The 26,981-nt window shown below is 37.7% G+C and overlaps 1 protein-coding gene across 1 annotated transcript; it reads left to right on the top strand.

Annotated features, from left to right (window-relative positions):
- The first annotated feature begins 6,738 nt into the window (after positions 1-6,738).
- Positions 6,739-26,279, top strand: LOC115821602 (tripartite motif-containing protein 35-like). The gene is made up of 6 exons (XM_030785410.1): positions 6,739-7,143; positions 9,450-9,545; positions 9,762-9,992; positions 19,955-19,977; positions 25,182-25,300; positions 25,696-26,279. The coding sequence occupies exons 1-6, from the start codon at positions 6,739-6,741 to the stop codon at positions 26,277-26,279; spliced, it is 1,458 nt and encodes a 485-aa protein (XP_030641270.1).
- Positions 26,280-26,981: the final 702 nt, after the last annotated feature.

The raw sequence follows: 26,981 nt of genomic DNA, 5'->3' as shown, positions 1-26,981 counted from the left end.
CACCGACACAGCCTTACTGTATGAAGGAAATAAAGTCAGTACATACTGGACCACAGAGTCAAACCAGAGGAAGGGAGAGACATTCTTTAACACTGGTGTCTGTTTTGTCTGGTATTATGATGGTAAATACTGGTCAAGGGCACTAGGAGGGTCATCTACTCCACTGACAGTGAATAATAAACTCCAGAGGATCAGAGTGGAACTGGACTGGGACAGAGGAAAACTCTCATTCTCTGATCTTCTAAATAACAAATCTAATAATAATATATAATATTAACTTTGCGACTCATGGTTTATTATTTGAATAAGTGAAAATTGATTTCCAGGGGATGACTAAATCCTCACAGAAAATGATACATGCTGACGTAGTCTCTGTGAGTTCATCAAGATCAACACAGACATTTTTAAAGAAGTCCCAGACATTTCGTGAATCATGTGAGACAAGTCACATACTCGTAAAAGTTATAAAAGGACTTTCCTGGTTTGCAGTGATTGAAATCACCCATAACAAAGTTTGCTTTGTCAGGCGCAACCCCTTGAAGCCATTGTTCCATTTTATCATAGTCTGACTTGTCATGTTAACATCGGCCTCCTGGTGAATAGACACAAACGTAACAAATAACCGTGGGAATTCCCTTGGAATATAAAAGGGTCATAGGGATACATACAAGAGTTCAGTGTGAGGTATGCGTAGTGTCTCCCTAACAACCACTGTGTTACACCAGTTTTTGTTGACATAGAGATACAAGCCTCTACCAAGTGATTTACCGGTCACCATGGTGTCTCTGTCAAGGAGAAAGGTACTCCAAAATCATCGATTTCCAGATTGGAAATTGAGTCTTGTTTTTTGAGCCTTTCTTCCGTTAACACAACACAGAATCCATCAGGAACTTGATATTTGCCCCAAGCTCGTCACCTATCTTTCGGAGTGATTGGACATTGGCAAGCATAACTGTCGGACCCTGGAAGGGATATTTGTATCTGTGTTTGTTTTTTCACAATGCTGAATCTGCTGTTTAAGTTGTTTTAACTTTAAACCTGTTGTTCACTTTATGTACTGCAGTGCCTGTTTTTTTCTTGGAGTGTTTGAATAAAGGGTGGCAGTCTTTCATACCAACTGTTGTTGTGGACTACATACAGGGGAAGTATTTGTTTATTCTCCATTTGTGTGAAATGTTTTCAGGTGGCGATCATGACCAAAGTGTTTCCATATAATTTTTTTTTTTTTTTTTCCAGAGTAAAACAAAGTATTGGACTGATATCAGCATCGGCAGACAGCCAAAGCTGTGGTTTCAGTATCGATATCGAAAATGAAAAAGTAGCATTGAGACATCTCTAATTCTCAGTCTGTTATTTGGGTACAGCTTGTTCAGCTCTTTTGCCCTTTTGTCATAAAACCTCTTGTGTGTGTTTTTGTCCCTCCGTGTACCTTCCAGTATGCTGTTGTCTTTTTCCCCTTTTTTAGTTTCAAGAAGATTAGGCGTGGTTGTTCTTAGCTTCCTATTAAACAACATGTCTGCAGGTGAAAGGCAGTTCTTTTGGGGAAGTGGACCTGTAGTTGAGCAAAGCAAGATAAGGATCACTCTTTGACACCACTGCCCTCTTGATCAGTAGCTTGACTATTAACACGCCATTCTTCACCAGCCCATTTGACTGGGGGTAGTTTGGACTTGAGGTGACATGCTTAAACCCATACTGCTGTGCAAAAGCTCTGGACTCAGCACAGCTGAACTGAGGTCCATTGTCCAACCTCACAACTGAAGGAATGCCATGCCGTGCTGGGACTGACTTGATTTGCCTTATGGCCGGAGATGCTGTAGTTTCTCTTACCAAGGCTGTTTCAGGATAATGTGAGAAATAATCAAGTACACCGAAGTGGGTCAATTCCCACTTAACTCCATGGTGATAAGACTTCACTGTCCTCTACCCATAATGGTTCTTTGCTTTGCCTTGTATGTTTGACAAGTTTCACATGCATGGATTAATGTTTGGCCAATATAGAAATGATCTGGCTCATCATTTTGACCTCTCCATTCCTAAATGTCCTTCCTGTATCTTAACGAACATCTTGTTCCAAGGCTTAACGAGGTATAACAAACTAAACACAGGTAAGAACAATGATTGAACTAAAAGATGAAACAGGGCTGAACCAAAACCTGACAAAGAGGGGAGAGAATAAGAGAAACTGTAAAAACAGAATCCAGACTTGACACTAGACAGCGAACTAATGAAAAGGGAGGCACAGAGGAGAGGGACCAGGGCATGACATTTTGTGCCTCTGATTCACATCTTTATATCACTCCGCAGGTAGTCCGTTCACTTATAGTAATGGAAATAAATAGCCTATCTGCAACAAGTTGACATGTTTGCAGGTAGCAACACCTGCAACTTAAAAGTTCTGTTTGCTAGAGGGACCATTTTTCTCAGCAGAAGCCACGAAATGGCAATAAAATCACTAAAATGAAACATTGTGTGAAGTTTATCATTTTTGCAAGTAACTGTATAATAAGCGGGGTCCTGTTTGTCCTGCCAGGATTTATTTTTCAATAATGACTAGCAGACTATACATTATCCCTTACATGTTCGATTGTTCTATGTTCTATGTCAGTTAAAAATGCAATAAATACATGTTGGAAGCAATTCCATATGTTTAAGTTATTATCTTTGCATTAGAATATAGAACAGTTAATATTTTGATGGTGCCTCATGTGATAATGCTCCATCACATGTTTTAAAACTAGTACACAGTGAATATTGAAATGAAGCTTGACTTTAAAAAATTATACCGAAAATCAAATCTAAATCGCAATATCTGTCAGAGAATTAGATATTTTCCTCAAATCATTCAGCCCGATGACACAACAAAACTGAAGAAAACAATAAGAAAAAAATTCTACAAAAGAAAAAACAAGATAAAACAACCTTTTACTACAGCACTGAAAGATTTTATATCATATAAATAAATTTTTGGGCAGCCTCCTTGGTGAGCACCTGGGGAGCATTGGGGTCAAGCGCCTTGCTCAAGAGCACACAGCCATGGATGTTGGGCCTGGGAATTGAACCAGCAATCCTCCAGTCACAAGCCCAGTTCTCTACCCTTTAGACCATGGCTGCCTGTAGCATCTAGAACTCAAGTCCTCACCCTCCTGTACTGGTACTAGGGTTATGTGGGCACTTGTAAAACAGGAAATGGGGAAGCAAAACAGGGGAAACATGATTAAACACACAAACACACACACACACACACACACACACACTAAAATACAGACACTGTAAGTAATCAGACTCATCACTAGTACAATATTCCATGGTGGCTGCTGTCTCAAAACAGCCATTCAGAAATTAAAAGTTTGTCATTGTTGACACCGGCACTTACTGACAAACATTACAGAAATAAATATCATTTTAACATATGACAAAGAACCCACCTGCCAATCTGTGAAGTAAAATACACATTCTAGAAAAAATGTATTTGTTCATTAATTTATTAAAAGAAACATGTTTTGCTTTGCTTCTCAAGGAAACTTGAATACATCAGAAAAAAAACATTCAAACATTGTTCTTTTGTGTTATATTCCAGTAGGAACTGAAGAATCCACTAAAGCCCTTACAGGAGAAACTGAAATGTACTTTAAAGCTCACATAATCACCTCACTGTATAGAAGAGAAAGTTCCACTTAGTAAATCACATCCTACTTAGTAATTAGCATCCTATTTGAGTAGAGGTCAGCACTGTTCTTGAAATTATTAACTTTATGTGATTAAGCAGTGTTTTCATAAAAGGTATATCAAAGTCATAAAAACCTAACAATGTGACAGCATTTTAATGTTGATTCATATATGGATGGATTTCTCTGCATTTAATCTTTACATTCTGGATCACATTACCCTTTCTTTCACAGAGGGAAAAAGAAACAAATCAATAAAATCAGGACATTTTAGAAACACTTGATCACTCATTAACTGTATTTTAAACAGTCTACCACAGACTTTTCACTCTTCACATGGTGCGTGAAGAATATATTACACACAGAACACATCACAGAAGACTGTCTGTGACTGTATGGAGTAAACAGTGTCTAAAACAAGAGGGGTTTTCCTTTCCTGTGAGCTGTGACATTTTCAATGATCCTGTGGTTCTGTAGAACAGTCCCAAAGTCTGTAAAACACCTGTTGACAGCTGTACTAGGACATTACATAGTTAAGACAGCTAAGAGAGTTATGACAATACTGATTATTGAGCAGTTTGTAGACACAATGGAGACAGAGAGTGATGTGAAGATGAAGAAGATGAGGGTGAGGATGGTGATGAAGGTAACTGCAATGAGCATTGTGAAAAGGATGTGATGAGGATGTTGGTGAAGTATGTGAGGATGGTGTTGGGGAAAAAGATGAAGGTGAGAAGACTGATGATGGAGATGAGGATGATGATGAATAAAGAAATAATAAAACTAATGAAAATGAAGAGAACAGTTTAAGTGAAACATTTTAAATATGATTGTGTCTTACGTGATCAAGACAAAGCAAAAACTATGTTAATTACTATATTAATTTTAAATAGATATTTGTACACTTGAGGATGAAGAATAAATTAAAAAGTCTCTTCTTCATTGCAAATTTATAGTTTCAAGTTACATGAAACCATATATTGAACTGACTAGATAAAGTATATTCATTCATTTTCATTCATTCATTTTCTGAGCTGCTTGTCCTAATTAGGGTCGCGGGGTGATACAGTACAAGGAGATGTTTTTTTCCAGTCATTTCAAACTTTATTTATGGATGAATGGTAAAGTTAGGGCAAGGTATATTTTGTATGTATAGTTATTAAACAAGTAAAATAATTTCACTCTTTTTTGAAACCCACCATATGAAAAGTCCAATATGGTATCTATAACTTGATATATTTTCTTTAATGTATTTTATATTTACTATCATGTAAGTTGCATGTTCTTATTTCCTACTGAAATGTTATGATATAGTTACAGTGTGAGCAGTTCTCATTATCTGTAATAGGAGGATTTCCCCCATCGTGAATATAATAAAGTTGACTATTAAATTGATAGTTGAGCAAGAGCAGGAGGAATAAAAGAATAAAAACAGTTTGCTCACGGGACTCCATCTGACGACTTGAGGAGTCCGACTGGCATGGAGGGAGGCAGTGAGGAGGTGGGTAATGGGTGTGTGAGAGGCTAGGAGAAATCTTCTCTCTTAAACAGGCTTTAATCCAAGTCACCTGGAGCACTGTCTGCATTTTCTCTCCTGATGTCTGTCATCCTAAGAGAACAACAGACAGCTTGTCTCTCCACAGGCCATAGTGAACAACCTGTTTGGTTGACAGACAGACAGACATTCTGCTAAATCTGATACACTAAAGAAAAAAAGGTCTACTAGCAGCACTACACTGCTGCTGGGATGTTGATGTTGGGGACAATACCTACTGGACCCTGGGTGTGACCACAGAGTCAAACTAGAGGAAGGGAAGGACATTCTTTAACACTGGTGTTTGGCGTGTTTGGTATTATGATGGTAAATACTGGTCAGTGGACTCAGGACGGTCATTTGTTCCAGCGAGAATGAATGATAAACTCCAGTTCAAAGTGGAACTAGACTGGAACAAAAGAAAACTCTCATTCTCTGATCCTCTAAATAACACATACCAACACACATTCACACACACTCTTATTGTTAAGTCATCCTGTTTATTTCAGTTCTCTACTCATCTCTATGACAGCTGAACATTGTCTCTGAGTCTGGGCTACAGGAAAGGAGAACATGATTTAAACACTGATGAAAACATTATAATAATGGCATTAATTACTCCACATCTTATAAAACACCATTAGCTGTGTTCAGAATTTGTCTGAGATGTTAAGAAAATTTCACAACTTCACCTGATCCAGTCAGTGTTGGTGATGTAGGACACACATTTCAGCGTGACTATAGACCCTGTGTTATTTCACTTAATTCAGTCTTTTATCACAATGAGGTTAAAAATGAGAAAAATGAAAAATCTTGAGTGCTGTTGTAATATCAATCCCCCTGCAATAACACGGAAAATGTATGACATTTTAATTGTATGGTTCCTTTGTTATTTTTCTCTCTTTGCTTATTTTTGCTAAGTCAGCTAGCTAAAGTTATTTTGGGAGTGTGTGTGTGATGTGAGAAAATGATTGTTGCACAATACAGGTGTTTTACATCAGGATAACATTTAACCTTTGGCTGGTCAAAAAAATTATAACCTTAACAAGTACGAGCCATCATTACCAGGAGGAAGATATAATTATTAAATAGGCCAGATAAACCTGTTCATCAATAACAAAGTAACAAATTGAAATTTAAATTTCTATTTTAGAAAAACAGTGTCCTTCCACTTACCTTGACCTTTGGACACCACCAGGCAAGGGAAACAGCCAATCAGAATCAGTATTAAGCTGAACTCCACCCCCATCTACATTCAGGAACTACAGACAGAAGGAACTACTCGGCAGTCTTATTGGTTCTTCGTATATCTGACTACAGTTAAATTTTTATACAAGATCGAACACAACAGGTGAGTAATAAATGATGTTGTGCAGTTGGAAAATAAGTGATATCAGTTACTTAATGTTGTAATGGGTCAGTGGAGTGAATAAAGAACAGAATGTTGTGAGTCTGTTTGTTTTAACTCTGAATGTCAGAAAGTGAAAGTAAATTTGATTTTTGCAGGAGCCATTACAGGGGAAGAGCTGTAAGAAAATGGCGTCTAAAGCTGTAGTATCAGTGGAAGATTTAACCTGTCCTGTGTGCTGTGACATCTTCAGGGATCCTGTTGTCCTGTCATGTAGTCACAGTGTGTGTAAAGTCTGTCTGCAGCAGTTCTGGAATACAAAAGGATCACAGGAGTGTCCTGTCTGTAGGAGAAGATCATCTAAAGATCAGCCTCTTAGAAACCTGGCTCTAAAGAACCTGTGTGAGACTTTCTTACAGGAGAGAAGTCAGAGATCTTCATCAGGGTCTGAGGAGCTCTGCAGTCTGCACAGTGAGAAACTCAGACTTTTCTGTCTGGATGATAAGCAACCTGTGTGTCTGGTGTGTCAAACTTCAAAAAACCACAAAAACCATGAATTGTGTCCAGTAGATGAAGCTGCACATGATAAGAGGGTAAGACAAATACTGTGGTTATTAAACACTACACATGATTTTTTTTTTTCTTGCTTAAATACATAAACAAAAAATAAGTTTAAAAGATATAGAAAAATTGGGAGAATAACATCTCTGCATGTGGAAAATCAGTATATTGTTTAGCACAATGCTTTAAAATTTGTGGAACTGTAGCAATCTCGCCCTCTCCCATGCCAGCTTCAGTCACTCAGCGTCGTCGGTCTACTGATCACTGATCATCACTCATCTCTCTTTCCTGTTTTCATTGATTTGCTCCCCCTCTCATGTCGATCTGTTTGGCACTTTCTTTGCGAAGTCCTCATCTGATGTGTGCATGAAATTCTGCCTGTCGAACTCCATTAGACGAAATCTGACTTGACTAAACGAGTTTCCTGTTTGAATCCAGCTCAATTTCTTTTCTGTTTATGTCCAGCTTGTTCTTCGAGACTGTTTATTCTCTGCCTGATTTCTGTTTGTACTCTGCCATTACGAAATACATTCTGAGCTTCGGACTTGCGTCCTGCCCTAGTTTCCCTTTGTGGCAGGACCAATGAAATCAACACACTTACGGTGTTGTGTTGTATCGCTATTTAAATGTTGTATTTGGGTTAGGTATGACTTACAGTATTTGCTGATTGCTTACACACTGGAAGTGTGTAATGCCTAGAATGCCTAGACAAAAGTACCAAAACCTTAACTTTTACAACCATGTCTTAAACAAAGGCACCAAAACTACAAACACATTTTCTGCTTTGCTCTTTGTTTGCAATTCTGTAACACACTGTTTTCAAAACACTACACACTGTTTCTTACATTAGACACATTGCTCAAGAATGAACCTCTTGCAATCATTGGGAAAATACTTGCATCAGAAATGCAAAACATACCTGAAATTGGCAACACCCAAACACACATGAAATCACTTGTACAGTAATTGTACACCAATCAGTCTGAGCCATAGCAGTACAAATAGACCCCAGCTAAGCTTTTGGTGGGGGTGGGGTGTCAGTGGGGGCTCCTGCAAGGAGTCTGCAAGATGTTCTCCATCACCATGCCACCCTAGGTCGCTACAACACACCACACATAATCACATTTCTGGATGCACTACATACTTGTACTGGACAGACCAGAGCAGCCCAGGTTTGTTGTGATCTGAAACAATGTTAGCTTCCACCAGGCTGCTCTGGTCCGAGACTGGTTCACCAACAACAATAACTTCACAGTTGTATACTTGCCCCCTTACTCCCCATTTCTCAGTCCTACTGAGGAATTCTTTTCGGCTTGGCGTTGGAAAGTGAATGACCACCAACCACATGTCAGCCTGACTCTTCTGCAAGCAATGGGAGAGGCATATGGAGACATTGAGGTGGGGTCGGTCCAGGGTTGGATATGGCATACAAGATGATATTTTTTTCCTGTTGCCCAGCCAGGGATGACATTGCTTGTGATGTGAACGAGCTGATGTGGCCAGACCCTGACAGAGGGCGGGATCCATAAAGCATCTACCCCATCCATTACAGTTCCTTACAATACTAATTTTTGTTTACTATTTCTCTGTAATTTTACTGTAATTATTTAGCATAACATATTGTATTGATTACTGTACTGCAATTCTATTTTTCGCTGTGTTTTGTTGTTGTTGTTGTAAAAACCTACAATGGCAAAAAAAATAAGCGGTATGTTGTTTTTGTTCTGAAGCTTTTCTTTTTTGTGGGTTCATTGAAATGAGAGCAGATGTACTGTACTAGAACAATCTTTCACAGGAGCCTGGATGAGAAAATTAAAAAGGTATAGGAAATACGAAAGACAGAAGTGTTTTGTATAAAGTACATCAGTGTGTTGTTGCTGCTTTCAAAGAGTAATTCAAATGGTGCATGTGTGCATCATTTTGTCGCAAAAATGCCATTTTGAAAAAGGATTGTTGGGTTTTGATTGCAGAGTTTCATTTTGACATAGAAGTGAGATGTTTGTCTCCAAGTGTTGTGTCTCATTCACTTGTGTGTAGAGTTTTGACAGAATGAGCGAAATTCTGCAACAAGTGTGTAAGCAATCATAAAAAACTGTAATACATGTTATGTGAAATAGTACAATTGGTGGTAATCAATTTTACAATATCAAGCTGGTGAATTTTTGATGCTATAGAGGAGTGAACTTGTAGATGATCAGGTCAGATCTCGTCGATGTGTGTGTGTGTCAGATGATTGTACAAATAACAGAGATATGGTCATTATATCACACATGCACACTCTCAAGGAATCCAACTGGAAACCAGACACTTTTTCTAAAAATATACTTATTTATTTCAGGAGGAACTGAAGACTAAACTGGAGCCCTTACAGGAGAAATGGAAGATCTTTAAAAAACTCAGTCTGACCTATGATGAAACAGCAGAACGCATTAAGGTGAGAATAATTGTTACAAATTCAACAATTTCATACAAAATGTTAATTCGCTAAAAATCCTACGATGTTTATATGACACACAAATACCATTATGAACATTTTATAAAAGCAAAATAACCTAAGTAAATCAACAGAGCAGGTCTCTCTAACAATAGTAATCAATTCAAACAGTGTACAGTGATATTAAAAATATTTTAATGTTTTATTTCATTTCAGACTCAGGCTGAACACACAGATGCACAGATTGGAAAAGAGTTTGAGGAACTTCACCAGTTTCTACGAGATGAGGAGACAGCCAGGAAAGCTGCACTGAGAAAGGAAGAGGAGCAAAAGAGTCAGATGATGAAGGAGAAGATTGAGGTGATGAGTAAAGAGATTTCCTCTCTCTCAGACACAATCACAGCCATAGAAGAGGAGATAAAAGCTGAAGACATTTTGCTCCTAAAAGTAAGAACCTACACAGGTCTCACACTTTCTGGTAGAGTCTGTTTTTGATTTTCTCTCTCTCTCTCTCTCTCTCTCTCTCTCTCTCTCTCTCTCTCTGTCTCACTCTCTTTCTAATAAATCCTAAACATTCCATTGATTCCTTATGATCAAGGCATTTATTTATTTATAATCTCTTTCACAGAACTTTGAGGCCACAGAGAAAAGGTAAGTAACCTGTCTCTTAACTCTCTTCTTTTTCTGTGATACAAAACTCACAGCAGCACTGACTCCTGAATGTTATTCCAGAGCCCAGTGCACACTGCAGGATCCACAGATGCTTTCAGGAGCACTGATCAATGTGGCAAAGCACCTGGGCAACCTGAAGTTGAGAGTGTGGGAGAAGATGCAGGATATTGTTCAGTACAGTGAGTTTATGTGATAGATATTTAGACAAAAGAAAAAAATTAAAAAGATTTAATAAGTTATTCAGTAATACATATTGCTCATGTATTTATTATCACTTTTTTACAGTTTTCATCAGGTACAGGTCTGAATATAGGATGAAAGACTGGTCTCAGTATAGAATGAAAAGAAAAATTGGCAGTTAAAACTGTGGAATATTAGACACACACACACACACACACTGACAATGTCATGTGGCAGTGGTTTCTCACAGTCCCATTTCTTGTGTTTTTCCTTTTTTTAAATATTTCCTTTTGGGATTCTAGTGATTAAAAGATAGGAATGTATGTGGCAGTATGAAACACAACACAGATCAAAACACAGGACAAATGTGAGGAAACCAGAAATTACTTCAGGTGTCAAAAATACAGACACCACACAGCTCATCTTAAAATAAAACCATACACAGTGAGTCAAATACATTATAGACACAAATGCCACTTATGACTGAACAAAGTGGATTTAATCAAGGGGTCTAACATAGTGGAATAAGAGGAGAATATCAGTGTTTGACCAGATTAAACCTAACTCTCAATATACAGCTAATACAACACACACAAACTAATACAGAAAAGAGCAGTAATACAACTCATATAACTAATATGACACACACAACCGATACAACACACACACAACTTATCAAAGTGTGGTACTCTTTAACACTTTACTGTGAGTCTCAGTAATCAGTGAAGATAAATTAATAACAGTATAAGCATGTAAACATACTGAATATTCAATGTCTCCCCATTTTTTTTAATATAACTGATTTGTTTGTTTGTTTGTTTGTTTGTTTGTTTGTTTGTTTTTTGTTTGTTTTTTGAAGGGAGTAAGTCCACATGAACATAATATGAACGAATGTTGATTTTTCTGAAGGGAGTAAGTCCAGAGGAGAGAAGTTAACCCTGATCCGAATAAAAATGAGCAAAGAAAGAGGTTTCAAATGTTGTTGTAGGAGGCCTGTGATGCAGAAATTAAAGGGTTTTCTTTTTTTTATGTTTTACTACGTTTTTGGGAAAATTATGTAATGTCGAAATGTTGGGCCTAGTTGGGAGAAGAATTTCTGTATTTATATTCACATTGTCTGAACAAATACAGTATATGCACATTCACTATCCAACAGCATTGCGAGGCTGAACAATAGGACCCACTAACTATACAGCAACAACAAAAATACATTCCTTTTTTTTTTTTTTTTGAGGATAGCTAAAATTTTGCAACTGTGGTCCTTACAGGCTTAAAATACTTTACCATTGTCTGTGGAAATACTCTAAATGTCCACAAGGAATTCGAGAGAAAACTCCAGAAGGAAATACAATGTCTGTCTGAGGTCCAGTCACTGGAGAAGTGTGATTTCATTCTGGCTTTCTGTCCAGTTGTGTCTCGGGCTGGAACAGACATTAAAGCAGCACTGGGGAAAATTCCTGGTAAATATTCACACTCTCCCCACACAGATTGAAGGAGTCAGATTTTACATCCAGATGGTACATCCTTATTGAAAACAAATAACCTGTATGGTTAACATGTCCTCATCGGACTCAGTTGTATGTAACATGTAAAACTACACAGAGAGTAAATGAGAGAGTAAATGAGAGCCTTGTACTCTGCTATATTAATATTCCCTGTTATCAGGGTTGTCTTAAGAGCCACTGGTACAGTGTAACGTGTTCATACCAGTGTGTTCATAACAATGTATTCAAATATGAAAAGGAATGGTTCTACACTAAATGAAACAACATTTAGCCTTGAAAAATTTCCTTTAACTCTAAAATGAGTTTCTTTATTTTTAACAGTAAATAAACCGGCTGTTCTAGTGGTGTTCCACCACACTATTAATACAGAGGCAGTTGTACCAGACAGTAGAAGATGTGTGGAAAAGAGAAATGTGTTCACTGTTGTTGACTGTCTTTTCCATGAGGACTACGGCTTACCGACATGTCAAAAGAACAGTGACGCTCTCCATCACTGTGTGCAACAGGTTTGGAAAATAAAATCAAAATTCTTCATTTGTAAGTGTATATGTCAGACTGAAAACTAAAATAAGCTTAATTATGATTTGAACTGAAATTATTTGAAAAGATTTTGGTAATTTCATGGCTCCTTTACTACAACACTTTGATGCCTGACTGAGAAATGTTCCTTGCAGTTGTGTGAAAAATACCCCAGTCTTAAGATGGAGGATGAGGAAGAGGAGAATGTGAGAGTTTCTGCGAACTTGACAGCTTCAGGAATGTAAGTACAAGAAAAAAAAAAAGCAGTGCTCGCATTACTGCCTAGAAACATTTTCACTGAGAAAACAAGCTGTCAGTATCTTACCCCTTGTATTCTTAATTAAAAATTCATTTCAAACTTCACAAATCAAAGACTATGGAATCTAATCATTTTACAAAGCTTTTACACAGACCGCTAATGGCTTAAAGGATTTGGTCTCCATGCTAATGTTAGTGTGTTGTATGTTTAAGAGAGGAAAAGTTATCTGATAACATACAGTCCCAGTAGCATCATTATAAAATGACAAAGAGCAATGGGACAGTTTGCCTTTTTGTATCTGCATTTGCAGCATTTCTTGATTGACTACAGTAAATTGGAAATATATGCAAGAGATACTACTCTGACTCTATTAGTTCCCTCTGCTCACAGTTCGTCCACACTGTCTGCAAAACATTATTTGTTACAATTGTCTGTTTCCTTATTTTTTATTTTAATGCTACTTTTAAATTACTTTTTAATGATTCAATGTTAAACAAAGACAAGTGAACAGCAAGTCTTGAACAAAATTAAGCAACAAAAGTCCAACCAAGTCCCAGATCTCTAGAAGTAGCTCTGGGGGTGTCCCACCCACTTATTTGTGTCTTTTCATTGAGGCAGCAGTTAATTTCAATTCCTCCAAAATGATCGGGGCATCCTATTGCTTGGCTTGTGCTGTTTAGAGAGATAGGAGGTCCAGAGGGTCCATAAATGCAATCATATCTGTAAGATCGTCAAGTGCCTCCGACTTGTAACGTTCAGAAGTCACTAAAAACATTGTTAAAAAGAGAAGGATGTGTAAAGACAATGCCAGACGAGTCCCTGACAGCATCCACCGAGGCATGACATTCTGACTACTTGAGTCGTAACGCAAGAAGTCAGTTTGGTCTGTCTGACTGCTCATAATGTCCACTTCTGAGCAATAAAAACTCTGCCCATATACTTGTTGCATCCTTATATTCCACCTTTAAGGACTCTAAGGTTTAATCTCTAACAGTGTCATAGTGATGCTTCTGCATTGTTTCTTTTTGTTGGATTGTATTTTTGTAGTGAGCTAATTTTCCCTTTTCGGGCTGCAGCTATTTTAGAGAAATATAATATACAGCTGCCTCTAATTACACATTTTGTGGATTCCCAAAGAATACGAAGTTTTACATTTGAGGATGCGTTTAGCAAGATAAATCCAAAAAGAATTGAAGGGTTTTCTTTTGGATATGTTCTAAAAAAGTTTCATCCTGAAGAGGGAAAACACTGAAGCGGCATCGTTAGAAACGAGCTGAAAATGGGATTTAGATATGATGATTTTGAGCAGACAACGATGAGATATAAACATAGGTAGGATTTCCATAACAAAAACTGATTTCAGCTAGGCGGCAGAAATAAGAACATGATCAATTCTAGAAAATATTTTATGCCATGAAGAAAGAAGTTTATAGTCCCTTACATTTGGATTCTTAACAAGCCCCTCATGAAAGCTTTGAGGTAGTAAGATGACGTACATTGGTTGGAAGTAGACACAGTAATACTAGATCTGTTCAGGGTGTCAACTGTTAAATTAACACCTGTGCCTAAAACTATTGGAATATTACCTGAGTCAAATTAAAATTATTTGAACTGATTTCAGTAAATTCATGGTTCTTTTACTACAACACTTTGAAGCCTGACTTAGAAATGTTCCTTGCAGTTGTGTGAAAAATATCCAAGGCTTAGAAAGGTGGATGAAAAACAGAAGAATGTGAGAGTTTCTGAGAACTCGGCAGCTACAGAAACGTAAGTAAAAAAAAAAAAAGAAAGAAAACAAAAACACAGTGCTATCATTAAAGTCTAGAGAGTTTTTCACTGAGAAAACAAGCTGTCAGTTTATTACCCCTGCCTTGCATTCTTAATTACAATTATTCTTAATTTCAAACACAAATCAAAGACAGTGCAATCCTTTACAGAATCCTCCATCACATTATCTCAACACTGACAGTGGATCCAGGGTGTTCTCTGATTGGACACATTGGACATTGCGTTTGAGCTTGACGTTCACTCTACACACAAAATCTAATTTGAGGCGCTCCAGTGTCTTATCTCTGAAGGTGTCTGTTTTGAGTAAGGGTCGACCGATATGCATTTTTAGGGCCAATACCGATATCGATATCTAATGGGTTAGGGTGGCCAATAACCAATATTCAGCCAATATTTTTGACCGATATTCATTAGGAATAGTAGTAGTATTCATTAGTAGTATTCAATAGTAAATCTACATAAAGGGAATTATAATGAATTTGTTTGCAAAACCTTCTATGACAAACAACAGGCAATATACAGATCTAATACCACTTTATTGAGTAAATAATTATTCTTTTACAAACTTAAAAGTAGAAAAAAATATGTTTATGTAATGTTGAAAAAGCCTTGTTTAAACACAGGTTAAACTGAGAAAGCCGATAAAGTGTTCAGACATCACATAATACTTCAGTAATCCCAGTTCAGGAGAACCAAGTTGTAATATGTACAGGTTGAGTGTCCCTAATCCGAAAATCCAAAATGTTCCAAAATCCAAAACTTTTTGAGCGCCGACATGACGCCAAAAGTGGAAAATTAGATTGAGCAAAAGCTCAGCATTAGCTGCTAAAATGTACCCTATTACGAAACATCTGTAACCTGTAACGTCTCAAACTCCTTCGCTGCCGACTTGAAATCAGACGTGTCCAGTGTGTCTTTGCAGCTTGCAGTGCTGTTAATAGGCTGTTTTGCTGTCAACACACACTTACTGTTTAGGAATAGCCTTCGTTGTAGCTACGTTTTGGATTACTACCGGAAATTTTGACTGAGAAGTTTTTAATTTTTTAATTAATTTATAGTTTTTTTATATAAATTTTACCAGGCAAAAAACGGTAGCATAATTACCAGGTAACTGAAACCCTGATCTCAGTGTGTATATGCAAAAATTCCAAAATCCAAAATAATCCAAAATCTGAAAAACGTCTGGTCCCAGACATTTCGGATAAGGGAAACTCAACCTGTATACAAAACAGGTTGACAATGCAATTCCAACCCCAGAAAGAAGGGAAACCCAGGAGTATATACACAGAGCAGGACAAGATTAGACTAACAGAGAACAGGTGGAACTAATGATTCACTAACTAAGAAGTCAGGAAATGCATGTGTTAATTTAACAAAATAGCCATCAAAGGGGGAAAGAGAGAACCAGGGTGTGACAAAATAAGTAAATATGTTTATATTTCTGAAAATATGTTGGATGTTTGGTTTCTCCACCCACAGTGTTTCAGCTGAATAGGAATCAGATGACAGGATTCAGTTGAAGACTGATAAAGCTTTCTATGTAATGAACCCAGTTTGAATGTATGGTGATTTTCATTTTGACATTGTATATAGTTTTTTTTTCTCCATGGACAGTCAGCCTTCACTTTTTCCTCATTTAGTCAGCATCCCGTTTCATTTGGTTCAATCACTGAATGATCTGTTTCGTCTGGTTTTGTTAATCAAGTCTGATCCAGCCATGACTTTCTGTAGGTCCTGTGTAAAGTCTTTACTTTGTTTTCTTACTTAAGAGTACCTTAGTTAGCTTAGTTCCACTCCGTGGCTGAACCCGTTCCTGAACCAAGTTCCCATTTTGAAGTCAAGTCAATGTTCATTAGTCTGAAAACCCCAGTCTGTCCCTCTGTTCCAAAACCCGTCTTTGTCAATCTGTTCTCTTCACCTGCTCTTGATCTTGGATACAGACTCTTGGTTTTGTATATGCATCCAGTTTCCAAACTGCCCCCAAGCAAACTGTTAAATTCTTTCTCTTGTGATCTCTGTGTACCCTCCTTAAGACGAATGATGCAGCTGATCTGAGAACAGCCAGTGGTTGATGAGAGAGTTTAGTAAAAGTGATTAACTTTAGTAAAAGTGATTTTTGGGGGGGGGGTTCCAAACAGTTATTCATTGATACAGTACCTGCTATGTATTTGTGGGTGGAACATATATAATAAAGGATGAGTAATGTGATATATAACATTTGCCTCATGTAATAATTGTATTGTATTATAATAATATGTAATATGAGGGGGATCACATACACACATACAGTACACACACATACACAGTTATACACACATACAATACACACACATACACAGTTAAACACAGGACACACGCATACAAAACTATGCACATATACAGAGCACACACTCATAGACAGTTTGACACACTCACTGTGACTGTATGTCCATACTTCTGTAGTGTCTGTGAAGTCTCTCTTCTGAGGATGTTACCAGTGAAGTGTTGTTTAACAGTGACCGAGCACAGCCACATCTGATAGATGGTGTCTCTGTTTAGAGTCAACTTTTATGGCATAATATTTTTTTCATATAAATTATTATTTCAAAATATTCATTATGAGGAAGGTTTATCATACACTAAATCTCCTATATAAGGTAGGGCAGCCATAGGCTCAATGGTTAGAGAAACAGCCTTGTGACTGAAAAGTCGCCGGTCCGATTCACAGGACCGGCAGGAAAACACCCATGGCTGAAGTGTCCTTGGACAAGGCACTTAATTCCCAACTGTGTTCACATGGACACATTCATATTCATCATGCAGAAAGTCTCTAAAACAGGTAACAGTGCATCTCTAACAACAACTCAGACTTTCCCTAGGGTATCTGACACAGGATGTCTGAGCACTTTTCAGACAGTGTCTGAAATTTAAGATGAAAGATAAGTATAACACTTTGAATATCAATGAATTCAGGCAAACAAGACACAGAGATAAACAAAAACACACACAGTTCAGCTTTGGAACACGTCTTGTTTAACCCTACACACGGCTGTCTCTTTCTTTCTTTCTTTCTTTCTTTCTTTCTTTCTTTCTTACGTCTGGGGCATTCTGTATGTGAATGGTCATCACTGGACCTCCAGCAGAAGAGATATGGCTGATTCCCATCGCCATACTGTTGACATATTTATGTTTTATTTAATTTTGTGTAGGGCTGCTCATGTCTCTGTCCTTTATTTGAGCTCCACCCACTGACACATCCTGACTGTAAAAAGGAAATAAAGTCAGTACATACTGGACCACAGAGTCAAACCAGAGGAAGGGAGAGACATTCTTTAACACTGGTGTCTGTTTTGTGTGGTATCATGATGGTAAATACTGGCCAAGGGCCCCAGGAGGGTCATTGACTCCACCGACAGTGAATATAATAATAACTTTGAGACTCATGGTTTATTATTTGAATAAATGAAAATTGATTTCCAGGGGATGACTAAATCCTCACAGAAGATGATATATGCTGACACAGTCTCTGTGAGTTCATCAAGATCGACACAGACAATTTTAAAGAAGCCCCAGACCGTGCAGCTATAACAGTCCTGGAGACATTGAATAGACTCCTCCGACCAGACCGGACTGGAACTAAACGTCGCTCCGGCTTGTTTCTCTTCAGGGAACCAAATACACAACGTTGTGGTCAGATAAACCGAGTGAAGCTCCACAAAGATATTTCTAAGCTGTCATGACAGATCCATAACAAAAGTCCAGACATTTCGTGAGTCGTGTCGGACAAGTCACAAACAAACTGAAGCACTTCCTAGCCAAAAAAGACAAATGTAAAAACAACACAACACACTGTAATGTTGCCTCAACACTGGCCAATAGTCCTGCTTAAACATAAGTTTTGCTCCCCTTTCCTTCTGGTTTCTCAATGACTGTGGTTAAAGTCAGTCATCTCAGTCACCAGTCTCTTTTCCATTGACAGAATGGCCAATGCATTCAGCCTCTCCTGGGTCATGGTGTTTCTCAGAAAAGTTTTAATTCTTTTCAAGCTCTCACTCTTACTATGTCCATGCAAGGCCAACTCAAAGGCTAGACAAAATGTCACAGTCTGTTATTCTCAACAGAATCTTTTTTACGTGCACCAAGCAATCTGCCAAAAGTAGTACCACGAACAGCTGAGCTTTTTTTAGATTAACATTTCCTTTGAACACACGCAGGCGTAAATGAATAGCCTTAAAAGCATAGTGAAAGACACTGGCTGAGCAAACTCCACAACTTGAAGCGGGATTTCCCTGCACCACGTCCAGTATTTCCGTATCTGGACAGTTCGTCAGCCTTCATCCCTGACAACCACCAAATTAACACAACACCACAATTTACCGAGGTAACAAAATACAATGTCTGTTCTTCCTAAAAGGCCATTCTGAGCTTGTTGGTACTATGCATGTGAAATGCCAGTTCGCCACACTGCAACTCTATGCTAAGTTTGCCTACGTCTCGTTAACCGTTATCCCCGACTTAATTACCAATTTAATACAAGACCACAATTAAGAGTTCGTTTTTTACTAAGCATGCGAAATGCTTTCCGACATCGGTGAATTATCAACACTGCTAACGTGATCTACACACAAACAAAAACATAAACACATAAACGGTATTTCTCTTAATGACACGATCGAGTCATTAAGAGAAATTGGGCCAGCATAAGCCATGTTGACAAGTTTGCTGGCTGCCCCGGTGATCCCTACACAACGTTACGTATGACCAAAGCACGTTAGTGTAAGCCCTCCCGGAAGCCATACAGATTGCATTGCAGTGCCTGCAGTTAAAAATAAATGCCTTAACATGAGAGTCTATCAGAGAAATCTGGGCGATTTTCAATCAGACTGAAATCGCCCAAAAACGGGGCGGTACTCCACGAAAAATGAAGTGACGCTGATTGGCTCTAGACTATGATATTCATAGGCTGGACAAACTGTCTAAAACAGTCACAGCTACTGTAACATTGCAGTAGAACGTAATAGAAAAAAAGCCCTCTCTTTCCCTCTTTGGCGGTGCGGCGCCCGATCGCCCAAAGGAACAAACCGCCCCTGCTCATTTCAGACTCAGGCTGAACACACTGAGACACTGATTACAGAAGCGTTTGATAAACTTCTCCAGTTTCTACGAGATGAAGAGGCAGCCAGGAAAGCTGCACTGAGAGAGGAAGAGGAGCAGAAGAGTCAGATGATGAAGGAGAAGATTGAGGTGACGAGTAGAGAGATTTCCTCTCTCGCAGACACAATCAGAGCCATAGAAGAGGAGATAAAAGCTGAAGACATTTTGCTCCTTAAAGTAAGAACCTACACAGGTCTCACATTTTCTGGTACAGTCTGTTTTTGATTCTCTCTCTCTCTCTCTCTCTCTCTCTCTCTCTCTCTCTCTCTCTCTCTCTCTTTCTAATAAATCCTAAACATTCTGTTGATACCTGATGATCAAGGCATTTATTTATTTATAATCTCTTTTCACAGAACTTTGAGGCCACAAAGAAAAGGTAAGTAACCTGTCTCTTAACTCTCTTCTTTATCTGTGATACAAAACCCAGAGCAGCACTGACTCCTGAATGTTATTCCAGAACCCAGTGCACACAGCAGGACCCAGAGATACTTTCAGGAGCGCTGATCAATGTGGCAAAGCACCTGGGCAACCTGAAGTTCAGAGTCTGGGAGAAGATACAGTGAGTTTATGTGATAGATATTTAGACAAAAAGAAAAAAAAATGAAAAAGATTTAATAAGTCATTCAGTGATGCGTATTGCTCATGTATTTATGATCACTTTCTTACAGTTTTCATCAAGTACTGGTCTGAATATAGGATGAAAGACTGGTCTCAGTATAGAATAAAAAGAAAAACTGGCAGATAAAACTGTGGAATATTAGACAGACAGACAGACACACACACACACACACACACTGACACTGTCATGTGACAGTGGTTTGTCACAGTCCCATTTCTTGTGTTTTTCCTTTTTTAAAATGTTTCCTTTTAGGACTCTAGTGATTAAAAGACAGGAATTTATATGGCAGTATGAAACACAACACACAGATCAAAACACAAACGTGAGGAAACCAGAAATTACTGCAGGTGTTTAAAACACAGACACCACACACCTCATCTTAAAATAAAACCATACACAGTGAGTCAAATACATTATAGACACAAATGCCACTTATGACTGAACAAAGTGGATTTAATCCAGGATTGTAATGTAGTGGAATAAGAGGAGAATCTGAGTGTTAACCTAACTCTCAATATACAACTAATACAACACACACAAACTAATACAGCAAAGAGCAGTAATACAACTCATATAACTAATACAACACACACAGCCAATCCAACACACACACACAACTTATCAAAGTGTAGTACTGTTTAACACTTTACTGTGATTCTCAGTAATCAGTGAAGATAAATTAATAACAATACAAGGATGTAAACATACTGAATATTCAATCTCTCCCTATTTTTTTTTTTTAAATACAACTGATTTGTTTGTTTGTTTGTTTTTTGAAGGGAGTAAGTCCACATGAGCATAATATGAACGAATGTTGATTTTTCTGAAGTCCGGAGGAGAGAAGTTAAACCTAATCCAAATAAAAATGAGCAAAGAAAGAAGTTTCAGATGTTGTTGTAGGAGGCCTGTGATGCAGAAATTAAAGGATTTTCAATTTTATTATGTTTTACTAAGTTTTTGGGAAAATGATGTAATGTTGAAATGTTGGGTCTAGTTGGGAGAAGAATTTCTGTATTTATATTCACATTGTCTGAACAAATACAGTATATACACATTTACAATCCAACAGCACTGCAATGCTGAACAATAGGACCCACTGACTATATAAATGGGGTCTTTAAAAAAAAAAAAAAACTACAGCAACAACAAAAAAACATTCTTTTTTTTTTTTTAGGATAGCTAAAAGTGATGTATTTGATTTTACAACTGTGGTCCTTACAGGGTTAAAATACTTCACCATTGTCTGTGGAAAAACTCTAAATGCCCACGAGGAATTCGAGAGAAAACTCCAGAGGGAAATACAATGTCTGTCTGAGGTCCAGTCAGTGGAAGAGTGTGATTTCATTCTGGCTTTCTGTCCAGTTGTGTCTTGGGCTGGAAGAGACATTGAAGCATCATTAGAGAAAATTCCTGGTAAATTTTCAAACTCTCCCCACACAGATTGAAGAAATCAAATTTTTATATCCACTCAAAACAAATAACCTGTATGGTTAACATGTCCTCATCAGACTCAGCTGTATGTAACATGTAAAAGTACACAGAGAGTAAATGAGAGAGTAAACGAGAGCCTTGTTCTCTACTATATTAATATTCCCTGTTATCAGGGTTGACTTAAGAGCCACTGGTATAACTATGTGGTGAAGATTACAGTGCAGTGTGTTCGTAAGAATGTGTTCAAATATGAAAAGGAATGTTTCTACACTAAAGGTGTTATGCCCAGCCTAGGGGTTACCAAGCATAACAAAAGTGACCCCCCCTTTTCCTGTACCCAGTGATGACCCATGCCTACGAATTACAATCCAAAAAGTGATTTATTTACAAGTGGTAGTAAAAAGCTTCGGGGGTGAGCACGGCCAAAACAACAAACAAAACAATCTATATTTTACAAACTAAATAAACTATTTCACAAAAATAAAAGAAAAGAAAATACAGAAAACTTCCCTAACTCCCTAACGAAAAACAGGAGAAAAGAGGAGCGAACAAAAATGGCTTCACACCCCCTACCACTACCCGAACAGTTAATACAAAAATTATCTACAATATTTTACAACAAAGGTCTACCAAAACATCACACAACGAAAATCACCAACACACAAATAAAGCTTTACAAACGATACAACGAATCTCTCTGCAACACACACAACGAATTATCAAATCACAAACGAACAGATACGGTCAAAGTGGCCAGGACAAACGAGAGGCAACCGGCATCTGGATGGCGCATCTTTTTAAAACCGGCGCCGTCAACCGTGGGCCAATCCCCGATCGCCACCTGCAGAGCAACACATTAAAGACACAGAGAGACATACGGGAAAACACAACAGACAGGGGAGGAAACAGCACCACACACAGGCAGGGGGAGAAAAACAACAGCAACACAAAATAATACACATTTATGACCCAGGGTCATAACATCCTGTTATTTGTTGAAGTCTTTAAATATGTCTCTGAGACTGGGTGTCATAGGACTTAAACTGCATGACTCATTTCAGCATCTGTGACATAAAACAATATATGACTAAATTACATAACATTATCCCAGAATGATTTCTGCAGTACCCAGAATTTGCATGAAATATACATATGTCACACATTACATGAAAAGATTAATATTATGAAATAAAATATAATATCATAGATAAACTCTCAAAGCCCAAAAAAATGCAAGATTCTGTACACTGGTCTTTATGATGAAGAAAAGAAAAAAAAACAAAGTAAAGTGTACATTTACCCATTGCACAATCCTACCACATGTGTATTTATTCATTAACCAGTCCAACTACATTAGTATTTACCTGTCACCCAGGACTTAAATACAACCCAATTTGCTCTTTACCCCAGTTACAATTACAATATTTGTAATGTGTGTAATGTGGTATAGCTGACCTCTGAGCATACACATATCTAATAGCTAATGGAAAATGAGAAAGAGAGAGATAGAGAGAGAGAGAGAGAGAGAGAGAGAGAGATGATTGTACTTCAACCTCAGTCAGCGAGAACATTCCTCTACCTAAGCCCCTCCCTTTGTCCCTTTGTCCTATTTTAACTGAAGGAAGAAAGGAAAGCAACCTTTCCAGAACCTCAGAGATCAGCCTGTTTATACCTGTGTGCTGCTGACAATAAAAGCCATAACAAAGAGGGAACGCAAGTTTTTGGAAATGGCCTCTAAATTATCGATATTCGAAGAGGATTTCTGTTGTCCTGTGTGCTATTTCATATTCAAAGATCCTGTTGTCCTGTCATGTAGTCACAGCGTGTGTAAAGTCTGTCTGCAGCAGTTCTGGAATAGTAAAGTTTCCAAGGAGTGTCCCATTTGCAGAAGAAGATCATCAAGACCAGATCCTCCCAGTAACCTTGTGCTAAAGAACCTGTGTGAGGCTTTCTTACAGGAGAGAAGTCAGAGATCTTCATCAGGGTCTGAGGAGTTCTGTACTCTGCACAATGAGAAACTCAAACTCTTCTGTCTGGAGGATAAACAGCCTGTGTGTGTTGTGTGTCAGACCTCAGATAAACACACAAACCACAAATTCCGTCCAGTAGAGGAAGTTGCACATGATAGCAGGGTAAGAAAATTACTGTGAAAATTAAACTTTTTTTTCGCTTAAATGTATAAAAAAAAAAGAAATGATATTTATTTTAGAATATACTGTAAAACTGGGAAAATGTCATCTCTACATACAAAAAATCAATATAGTGTTTAGTACAATATTTTAAAATCTGTGGAACAATGAGATCAATACACCTAGAGTGTTGTGTTGTATCACAGTTTAAAACTTTGTGTTTGGGTTGAAGTTACATATGACTTAATACATATTATATAAAATTATTCATATTAAAAATTTGTGTTAAGGCTTGACAGAATCATGTTAGTCTATTTTTTCATTGTACAAGAGTGAATAGTAAGTTACAGGGTAAGAAATAATGCACAGGGTAAAAATACCCTGTTATACAAGGTATTTTTGTAAATGATTTTCATCCACTTTTATCCAAAATAAAAAGAGCTAAAATGGAAACGTTTTTGAGTATTTACAAATAACACATATGAGATAAGCATCAAACCGGCCGGATGGCAATGACAAGCCAAGATGAAATGGTGCTTTTTTTCCAGGAGGAATTGAAGACCGCCCTGAGGCCCCTACAGGAGAAATTGGAGATCTTTAGAAAAATCAAACGAACTTGTGAGAATACAGTTAAACACAATAAGGTAAGACTGGCTCAGTAACGAGAAATAAATGTTTAGTCGCAACATCTCACAATGTGTTACAGAAAAAAATAATTACTGAAATGTTTTCTGAATCTGCTCTAAATGCTGGTGTTAAAGATCCAGGTCCACCAAACAGAGAGACAGATTAAGGAAGAGTTTGAGAAACTTCACCAGTTTCTACGAGCTGAAGAGACAGCCAGGATAACTGCACTGAGAGAGGAAGAGGAGCAGAAGAGTCAGATGATGAAGGAGAAGATTGAGGAGATGAGTAGACAGATAACATCTCTTTCAGACACAATCAAAACCACAAAAAAGGAAATAGAAGATGAAAACATCTTGTTTCTTCTGGTACGTCTGTAACTCATTTTTCATGTCAGATTGATTCCATGTGTTTAGGCTTGGTTTGAGAGTTGATATCTTCATATTCGCTTTATGTGAGTCTAGTGTTCTAGTGTGAGTGAGAAATGCATGCATGTCAGTCTGTCTGCCTGTTTGTCTGTCTGCGTGTCTCTTTCTCTCTCTCTCTCTCTCTCTCTCTCTCTCTCTCTCTCTCTCTCTCTCTATCCATCACGGATATTCTTGACAAATATTCAAATATTGAAGATATAACTGCTAAAATAATTTAGTATTTTTTAACTTTTTTTCCAGAACTTTGAAAACACGATGAGAAGGTAAGTGAGCTGTCATCTGTTCTTCTTTGTTTCTGTGGTTCTGAACCCAAACTCACAGCAGCACTGACTCCTGAATGTTATTCCAGAATCCAGTGCACACTGCAGGATCCAGAGATGCTTTCAGGAGCACTGATCAATGTGGCAAAGCACCTGGGCAACCTGAAGTTCAGAGTGTGGGAGAAGATGCAGGAGATTGTTCAATACAGTAAGTTTGATTACTTAAAAAACGGGGTGGGGGGGGTGGGGGGGGGTCAAAAGATCATTGACTTGTAATGATTTTTTCTTGTAAACATTGTTTGTTCACTCTCTTAAACTTATTATCAGATGTTTATTTGGTTATAGTCAAATGAACTCTTGTGATCATGCAGATGTAATGGCATAGGTGAAATGTCAAGATGAAGTCATTTTAATCAGTCGAATTTATCAGAAATGCAAATATGATAAATGCATATTACATGTTTATATTTACAGTCCACATCATCAAACAAGTTCTTTTAGTATGTGATTGTATAAACATATAAACATATTAACATATAACAGTAAACATGTTAATACACTGTATATTCAGTCTCTCCTGGTTTTTCTTTTCCTTCTCTTCAGCTCCTGTGATTCTGGACCCCAACACTGCAGAACCACGACTAATCCTGTCTGAGGATCTGACCAGTGTGAGATACAGTGATGAGAAACAACAGATTCCTGATAATCCAGAGAGATTTGATAAATATGCCTATGTTCTGGCCTCTGAGGGCTTTGACTCAGGGACACACTGCTGGGATGTTGATGTTGGGGATAATACACACTGGACCTTGGGTGTTACCACAGAGTCAAATCAAAGAAAGGGAAACTTGTTCTTTAACAATGCCGTGTGGCGTTTATGGTACAAGGATGGAACGTATTGGTCACAGGCCTTAGCGGGAAAGAATACCTGCCTGTCAGTACCAAAGAATCCAGAGAGGATCAGGGTGGAGCTGGATTGGCACAGACGAAGGCTTTCATTCTCAGACCCTCTAAATAACACGCACTTGGTCACTTTCTCATGCTCATTTACTGAAAGAGTTTTTCCATACTTCTATAGTGGCTGCAAACACTCTCCTTTGAGGATCTTACCAGTGAAATACTCTGTAACAGTGGAACAGAACAAAATTTATGTGAATTCCTTCCGAAGCTTTTTCAGTTTTAGCTAAAACTTCATAAAATAATAAACGGTTAGTGGTTATTTATGTTCTCTTCAGAACTTGTAAATTAACAAAACACTTTATTTGTTTAGTTCTCAATTTAGTTTTGTCTATGAAACACTGGAGAACAGGAAACCATGAATGATGAAAGAAAGTTGTGGATTAAGGGCGTGCTTGTATGTTGTACATGTTATGTCATGTCACTTACTGCGATGTGAGACAAGACATAGTGTCCACAGACACTAAAGCTACATGCTATAGTACTGAATAGTATGAGCATGTTACCTCCTTTAGCCTTGATGAATGAATGGTAACCATGGGAGGGCTAATGCTTTATAGCTGCCAATACATTCTTCACTGGTGGTTAGGTTTTTTTTGTTTTTGTTTTTCTATTTTTCTTTTATCATTTGACAGACTTGTAGCTGCTGGTCACTAACTGATAACGTCTTATTAAAGGTACTAATAGTGATAATATTTAAAAAATGTTAATTCATTGTATATGATATAGTGTATTCAAACAAGACAAACCCATTATAAATCCTCATTATTTCTTCCTCTTGTTTTGCAGCCCTCTATATTGAGCAGATAGGAAAATATTTATATATTGTGTGACACGGAGATGTGCTGAAATCCTGTACAGAAATAATAAAAAGCTGGATGTTTGTGCTATGATGATTTAACCCATTCAGATATCTATAAATATATTGTGCA

The sequence above is a fragment of the Chanos chanos genome, chromosome 9 (assembly GCF_902362185.1).
Source record: "Chanos chanos chromosome 9, fChaCha1.1, whole genome shotgun sequence".
NCBI classification, from domain to species: Eukaryota; Metazoa; Chordata; class Actinopteri; order Gonorynchiformes; family Chanidae; genus Chanos; species Chanos chanos.
The sequence above is the reverse complement of the archived record's forward strand: the minus strand, read 5'-3'. Positions and strand labels throughout refer to the sequence as shown.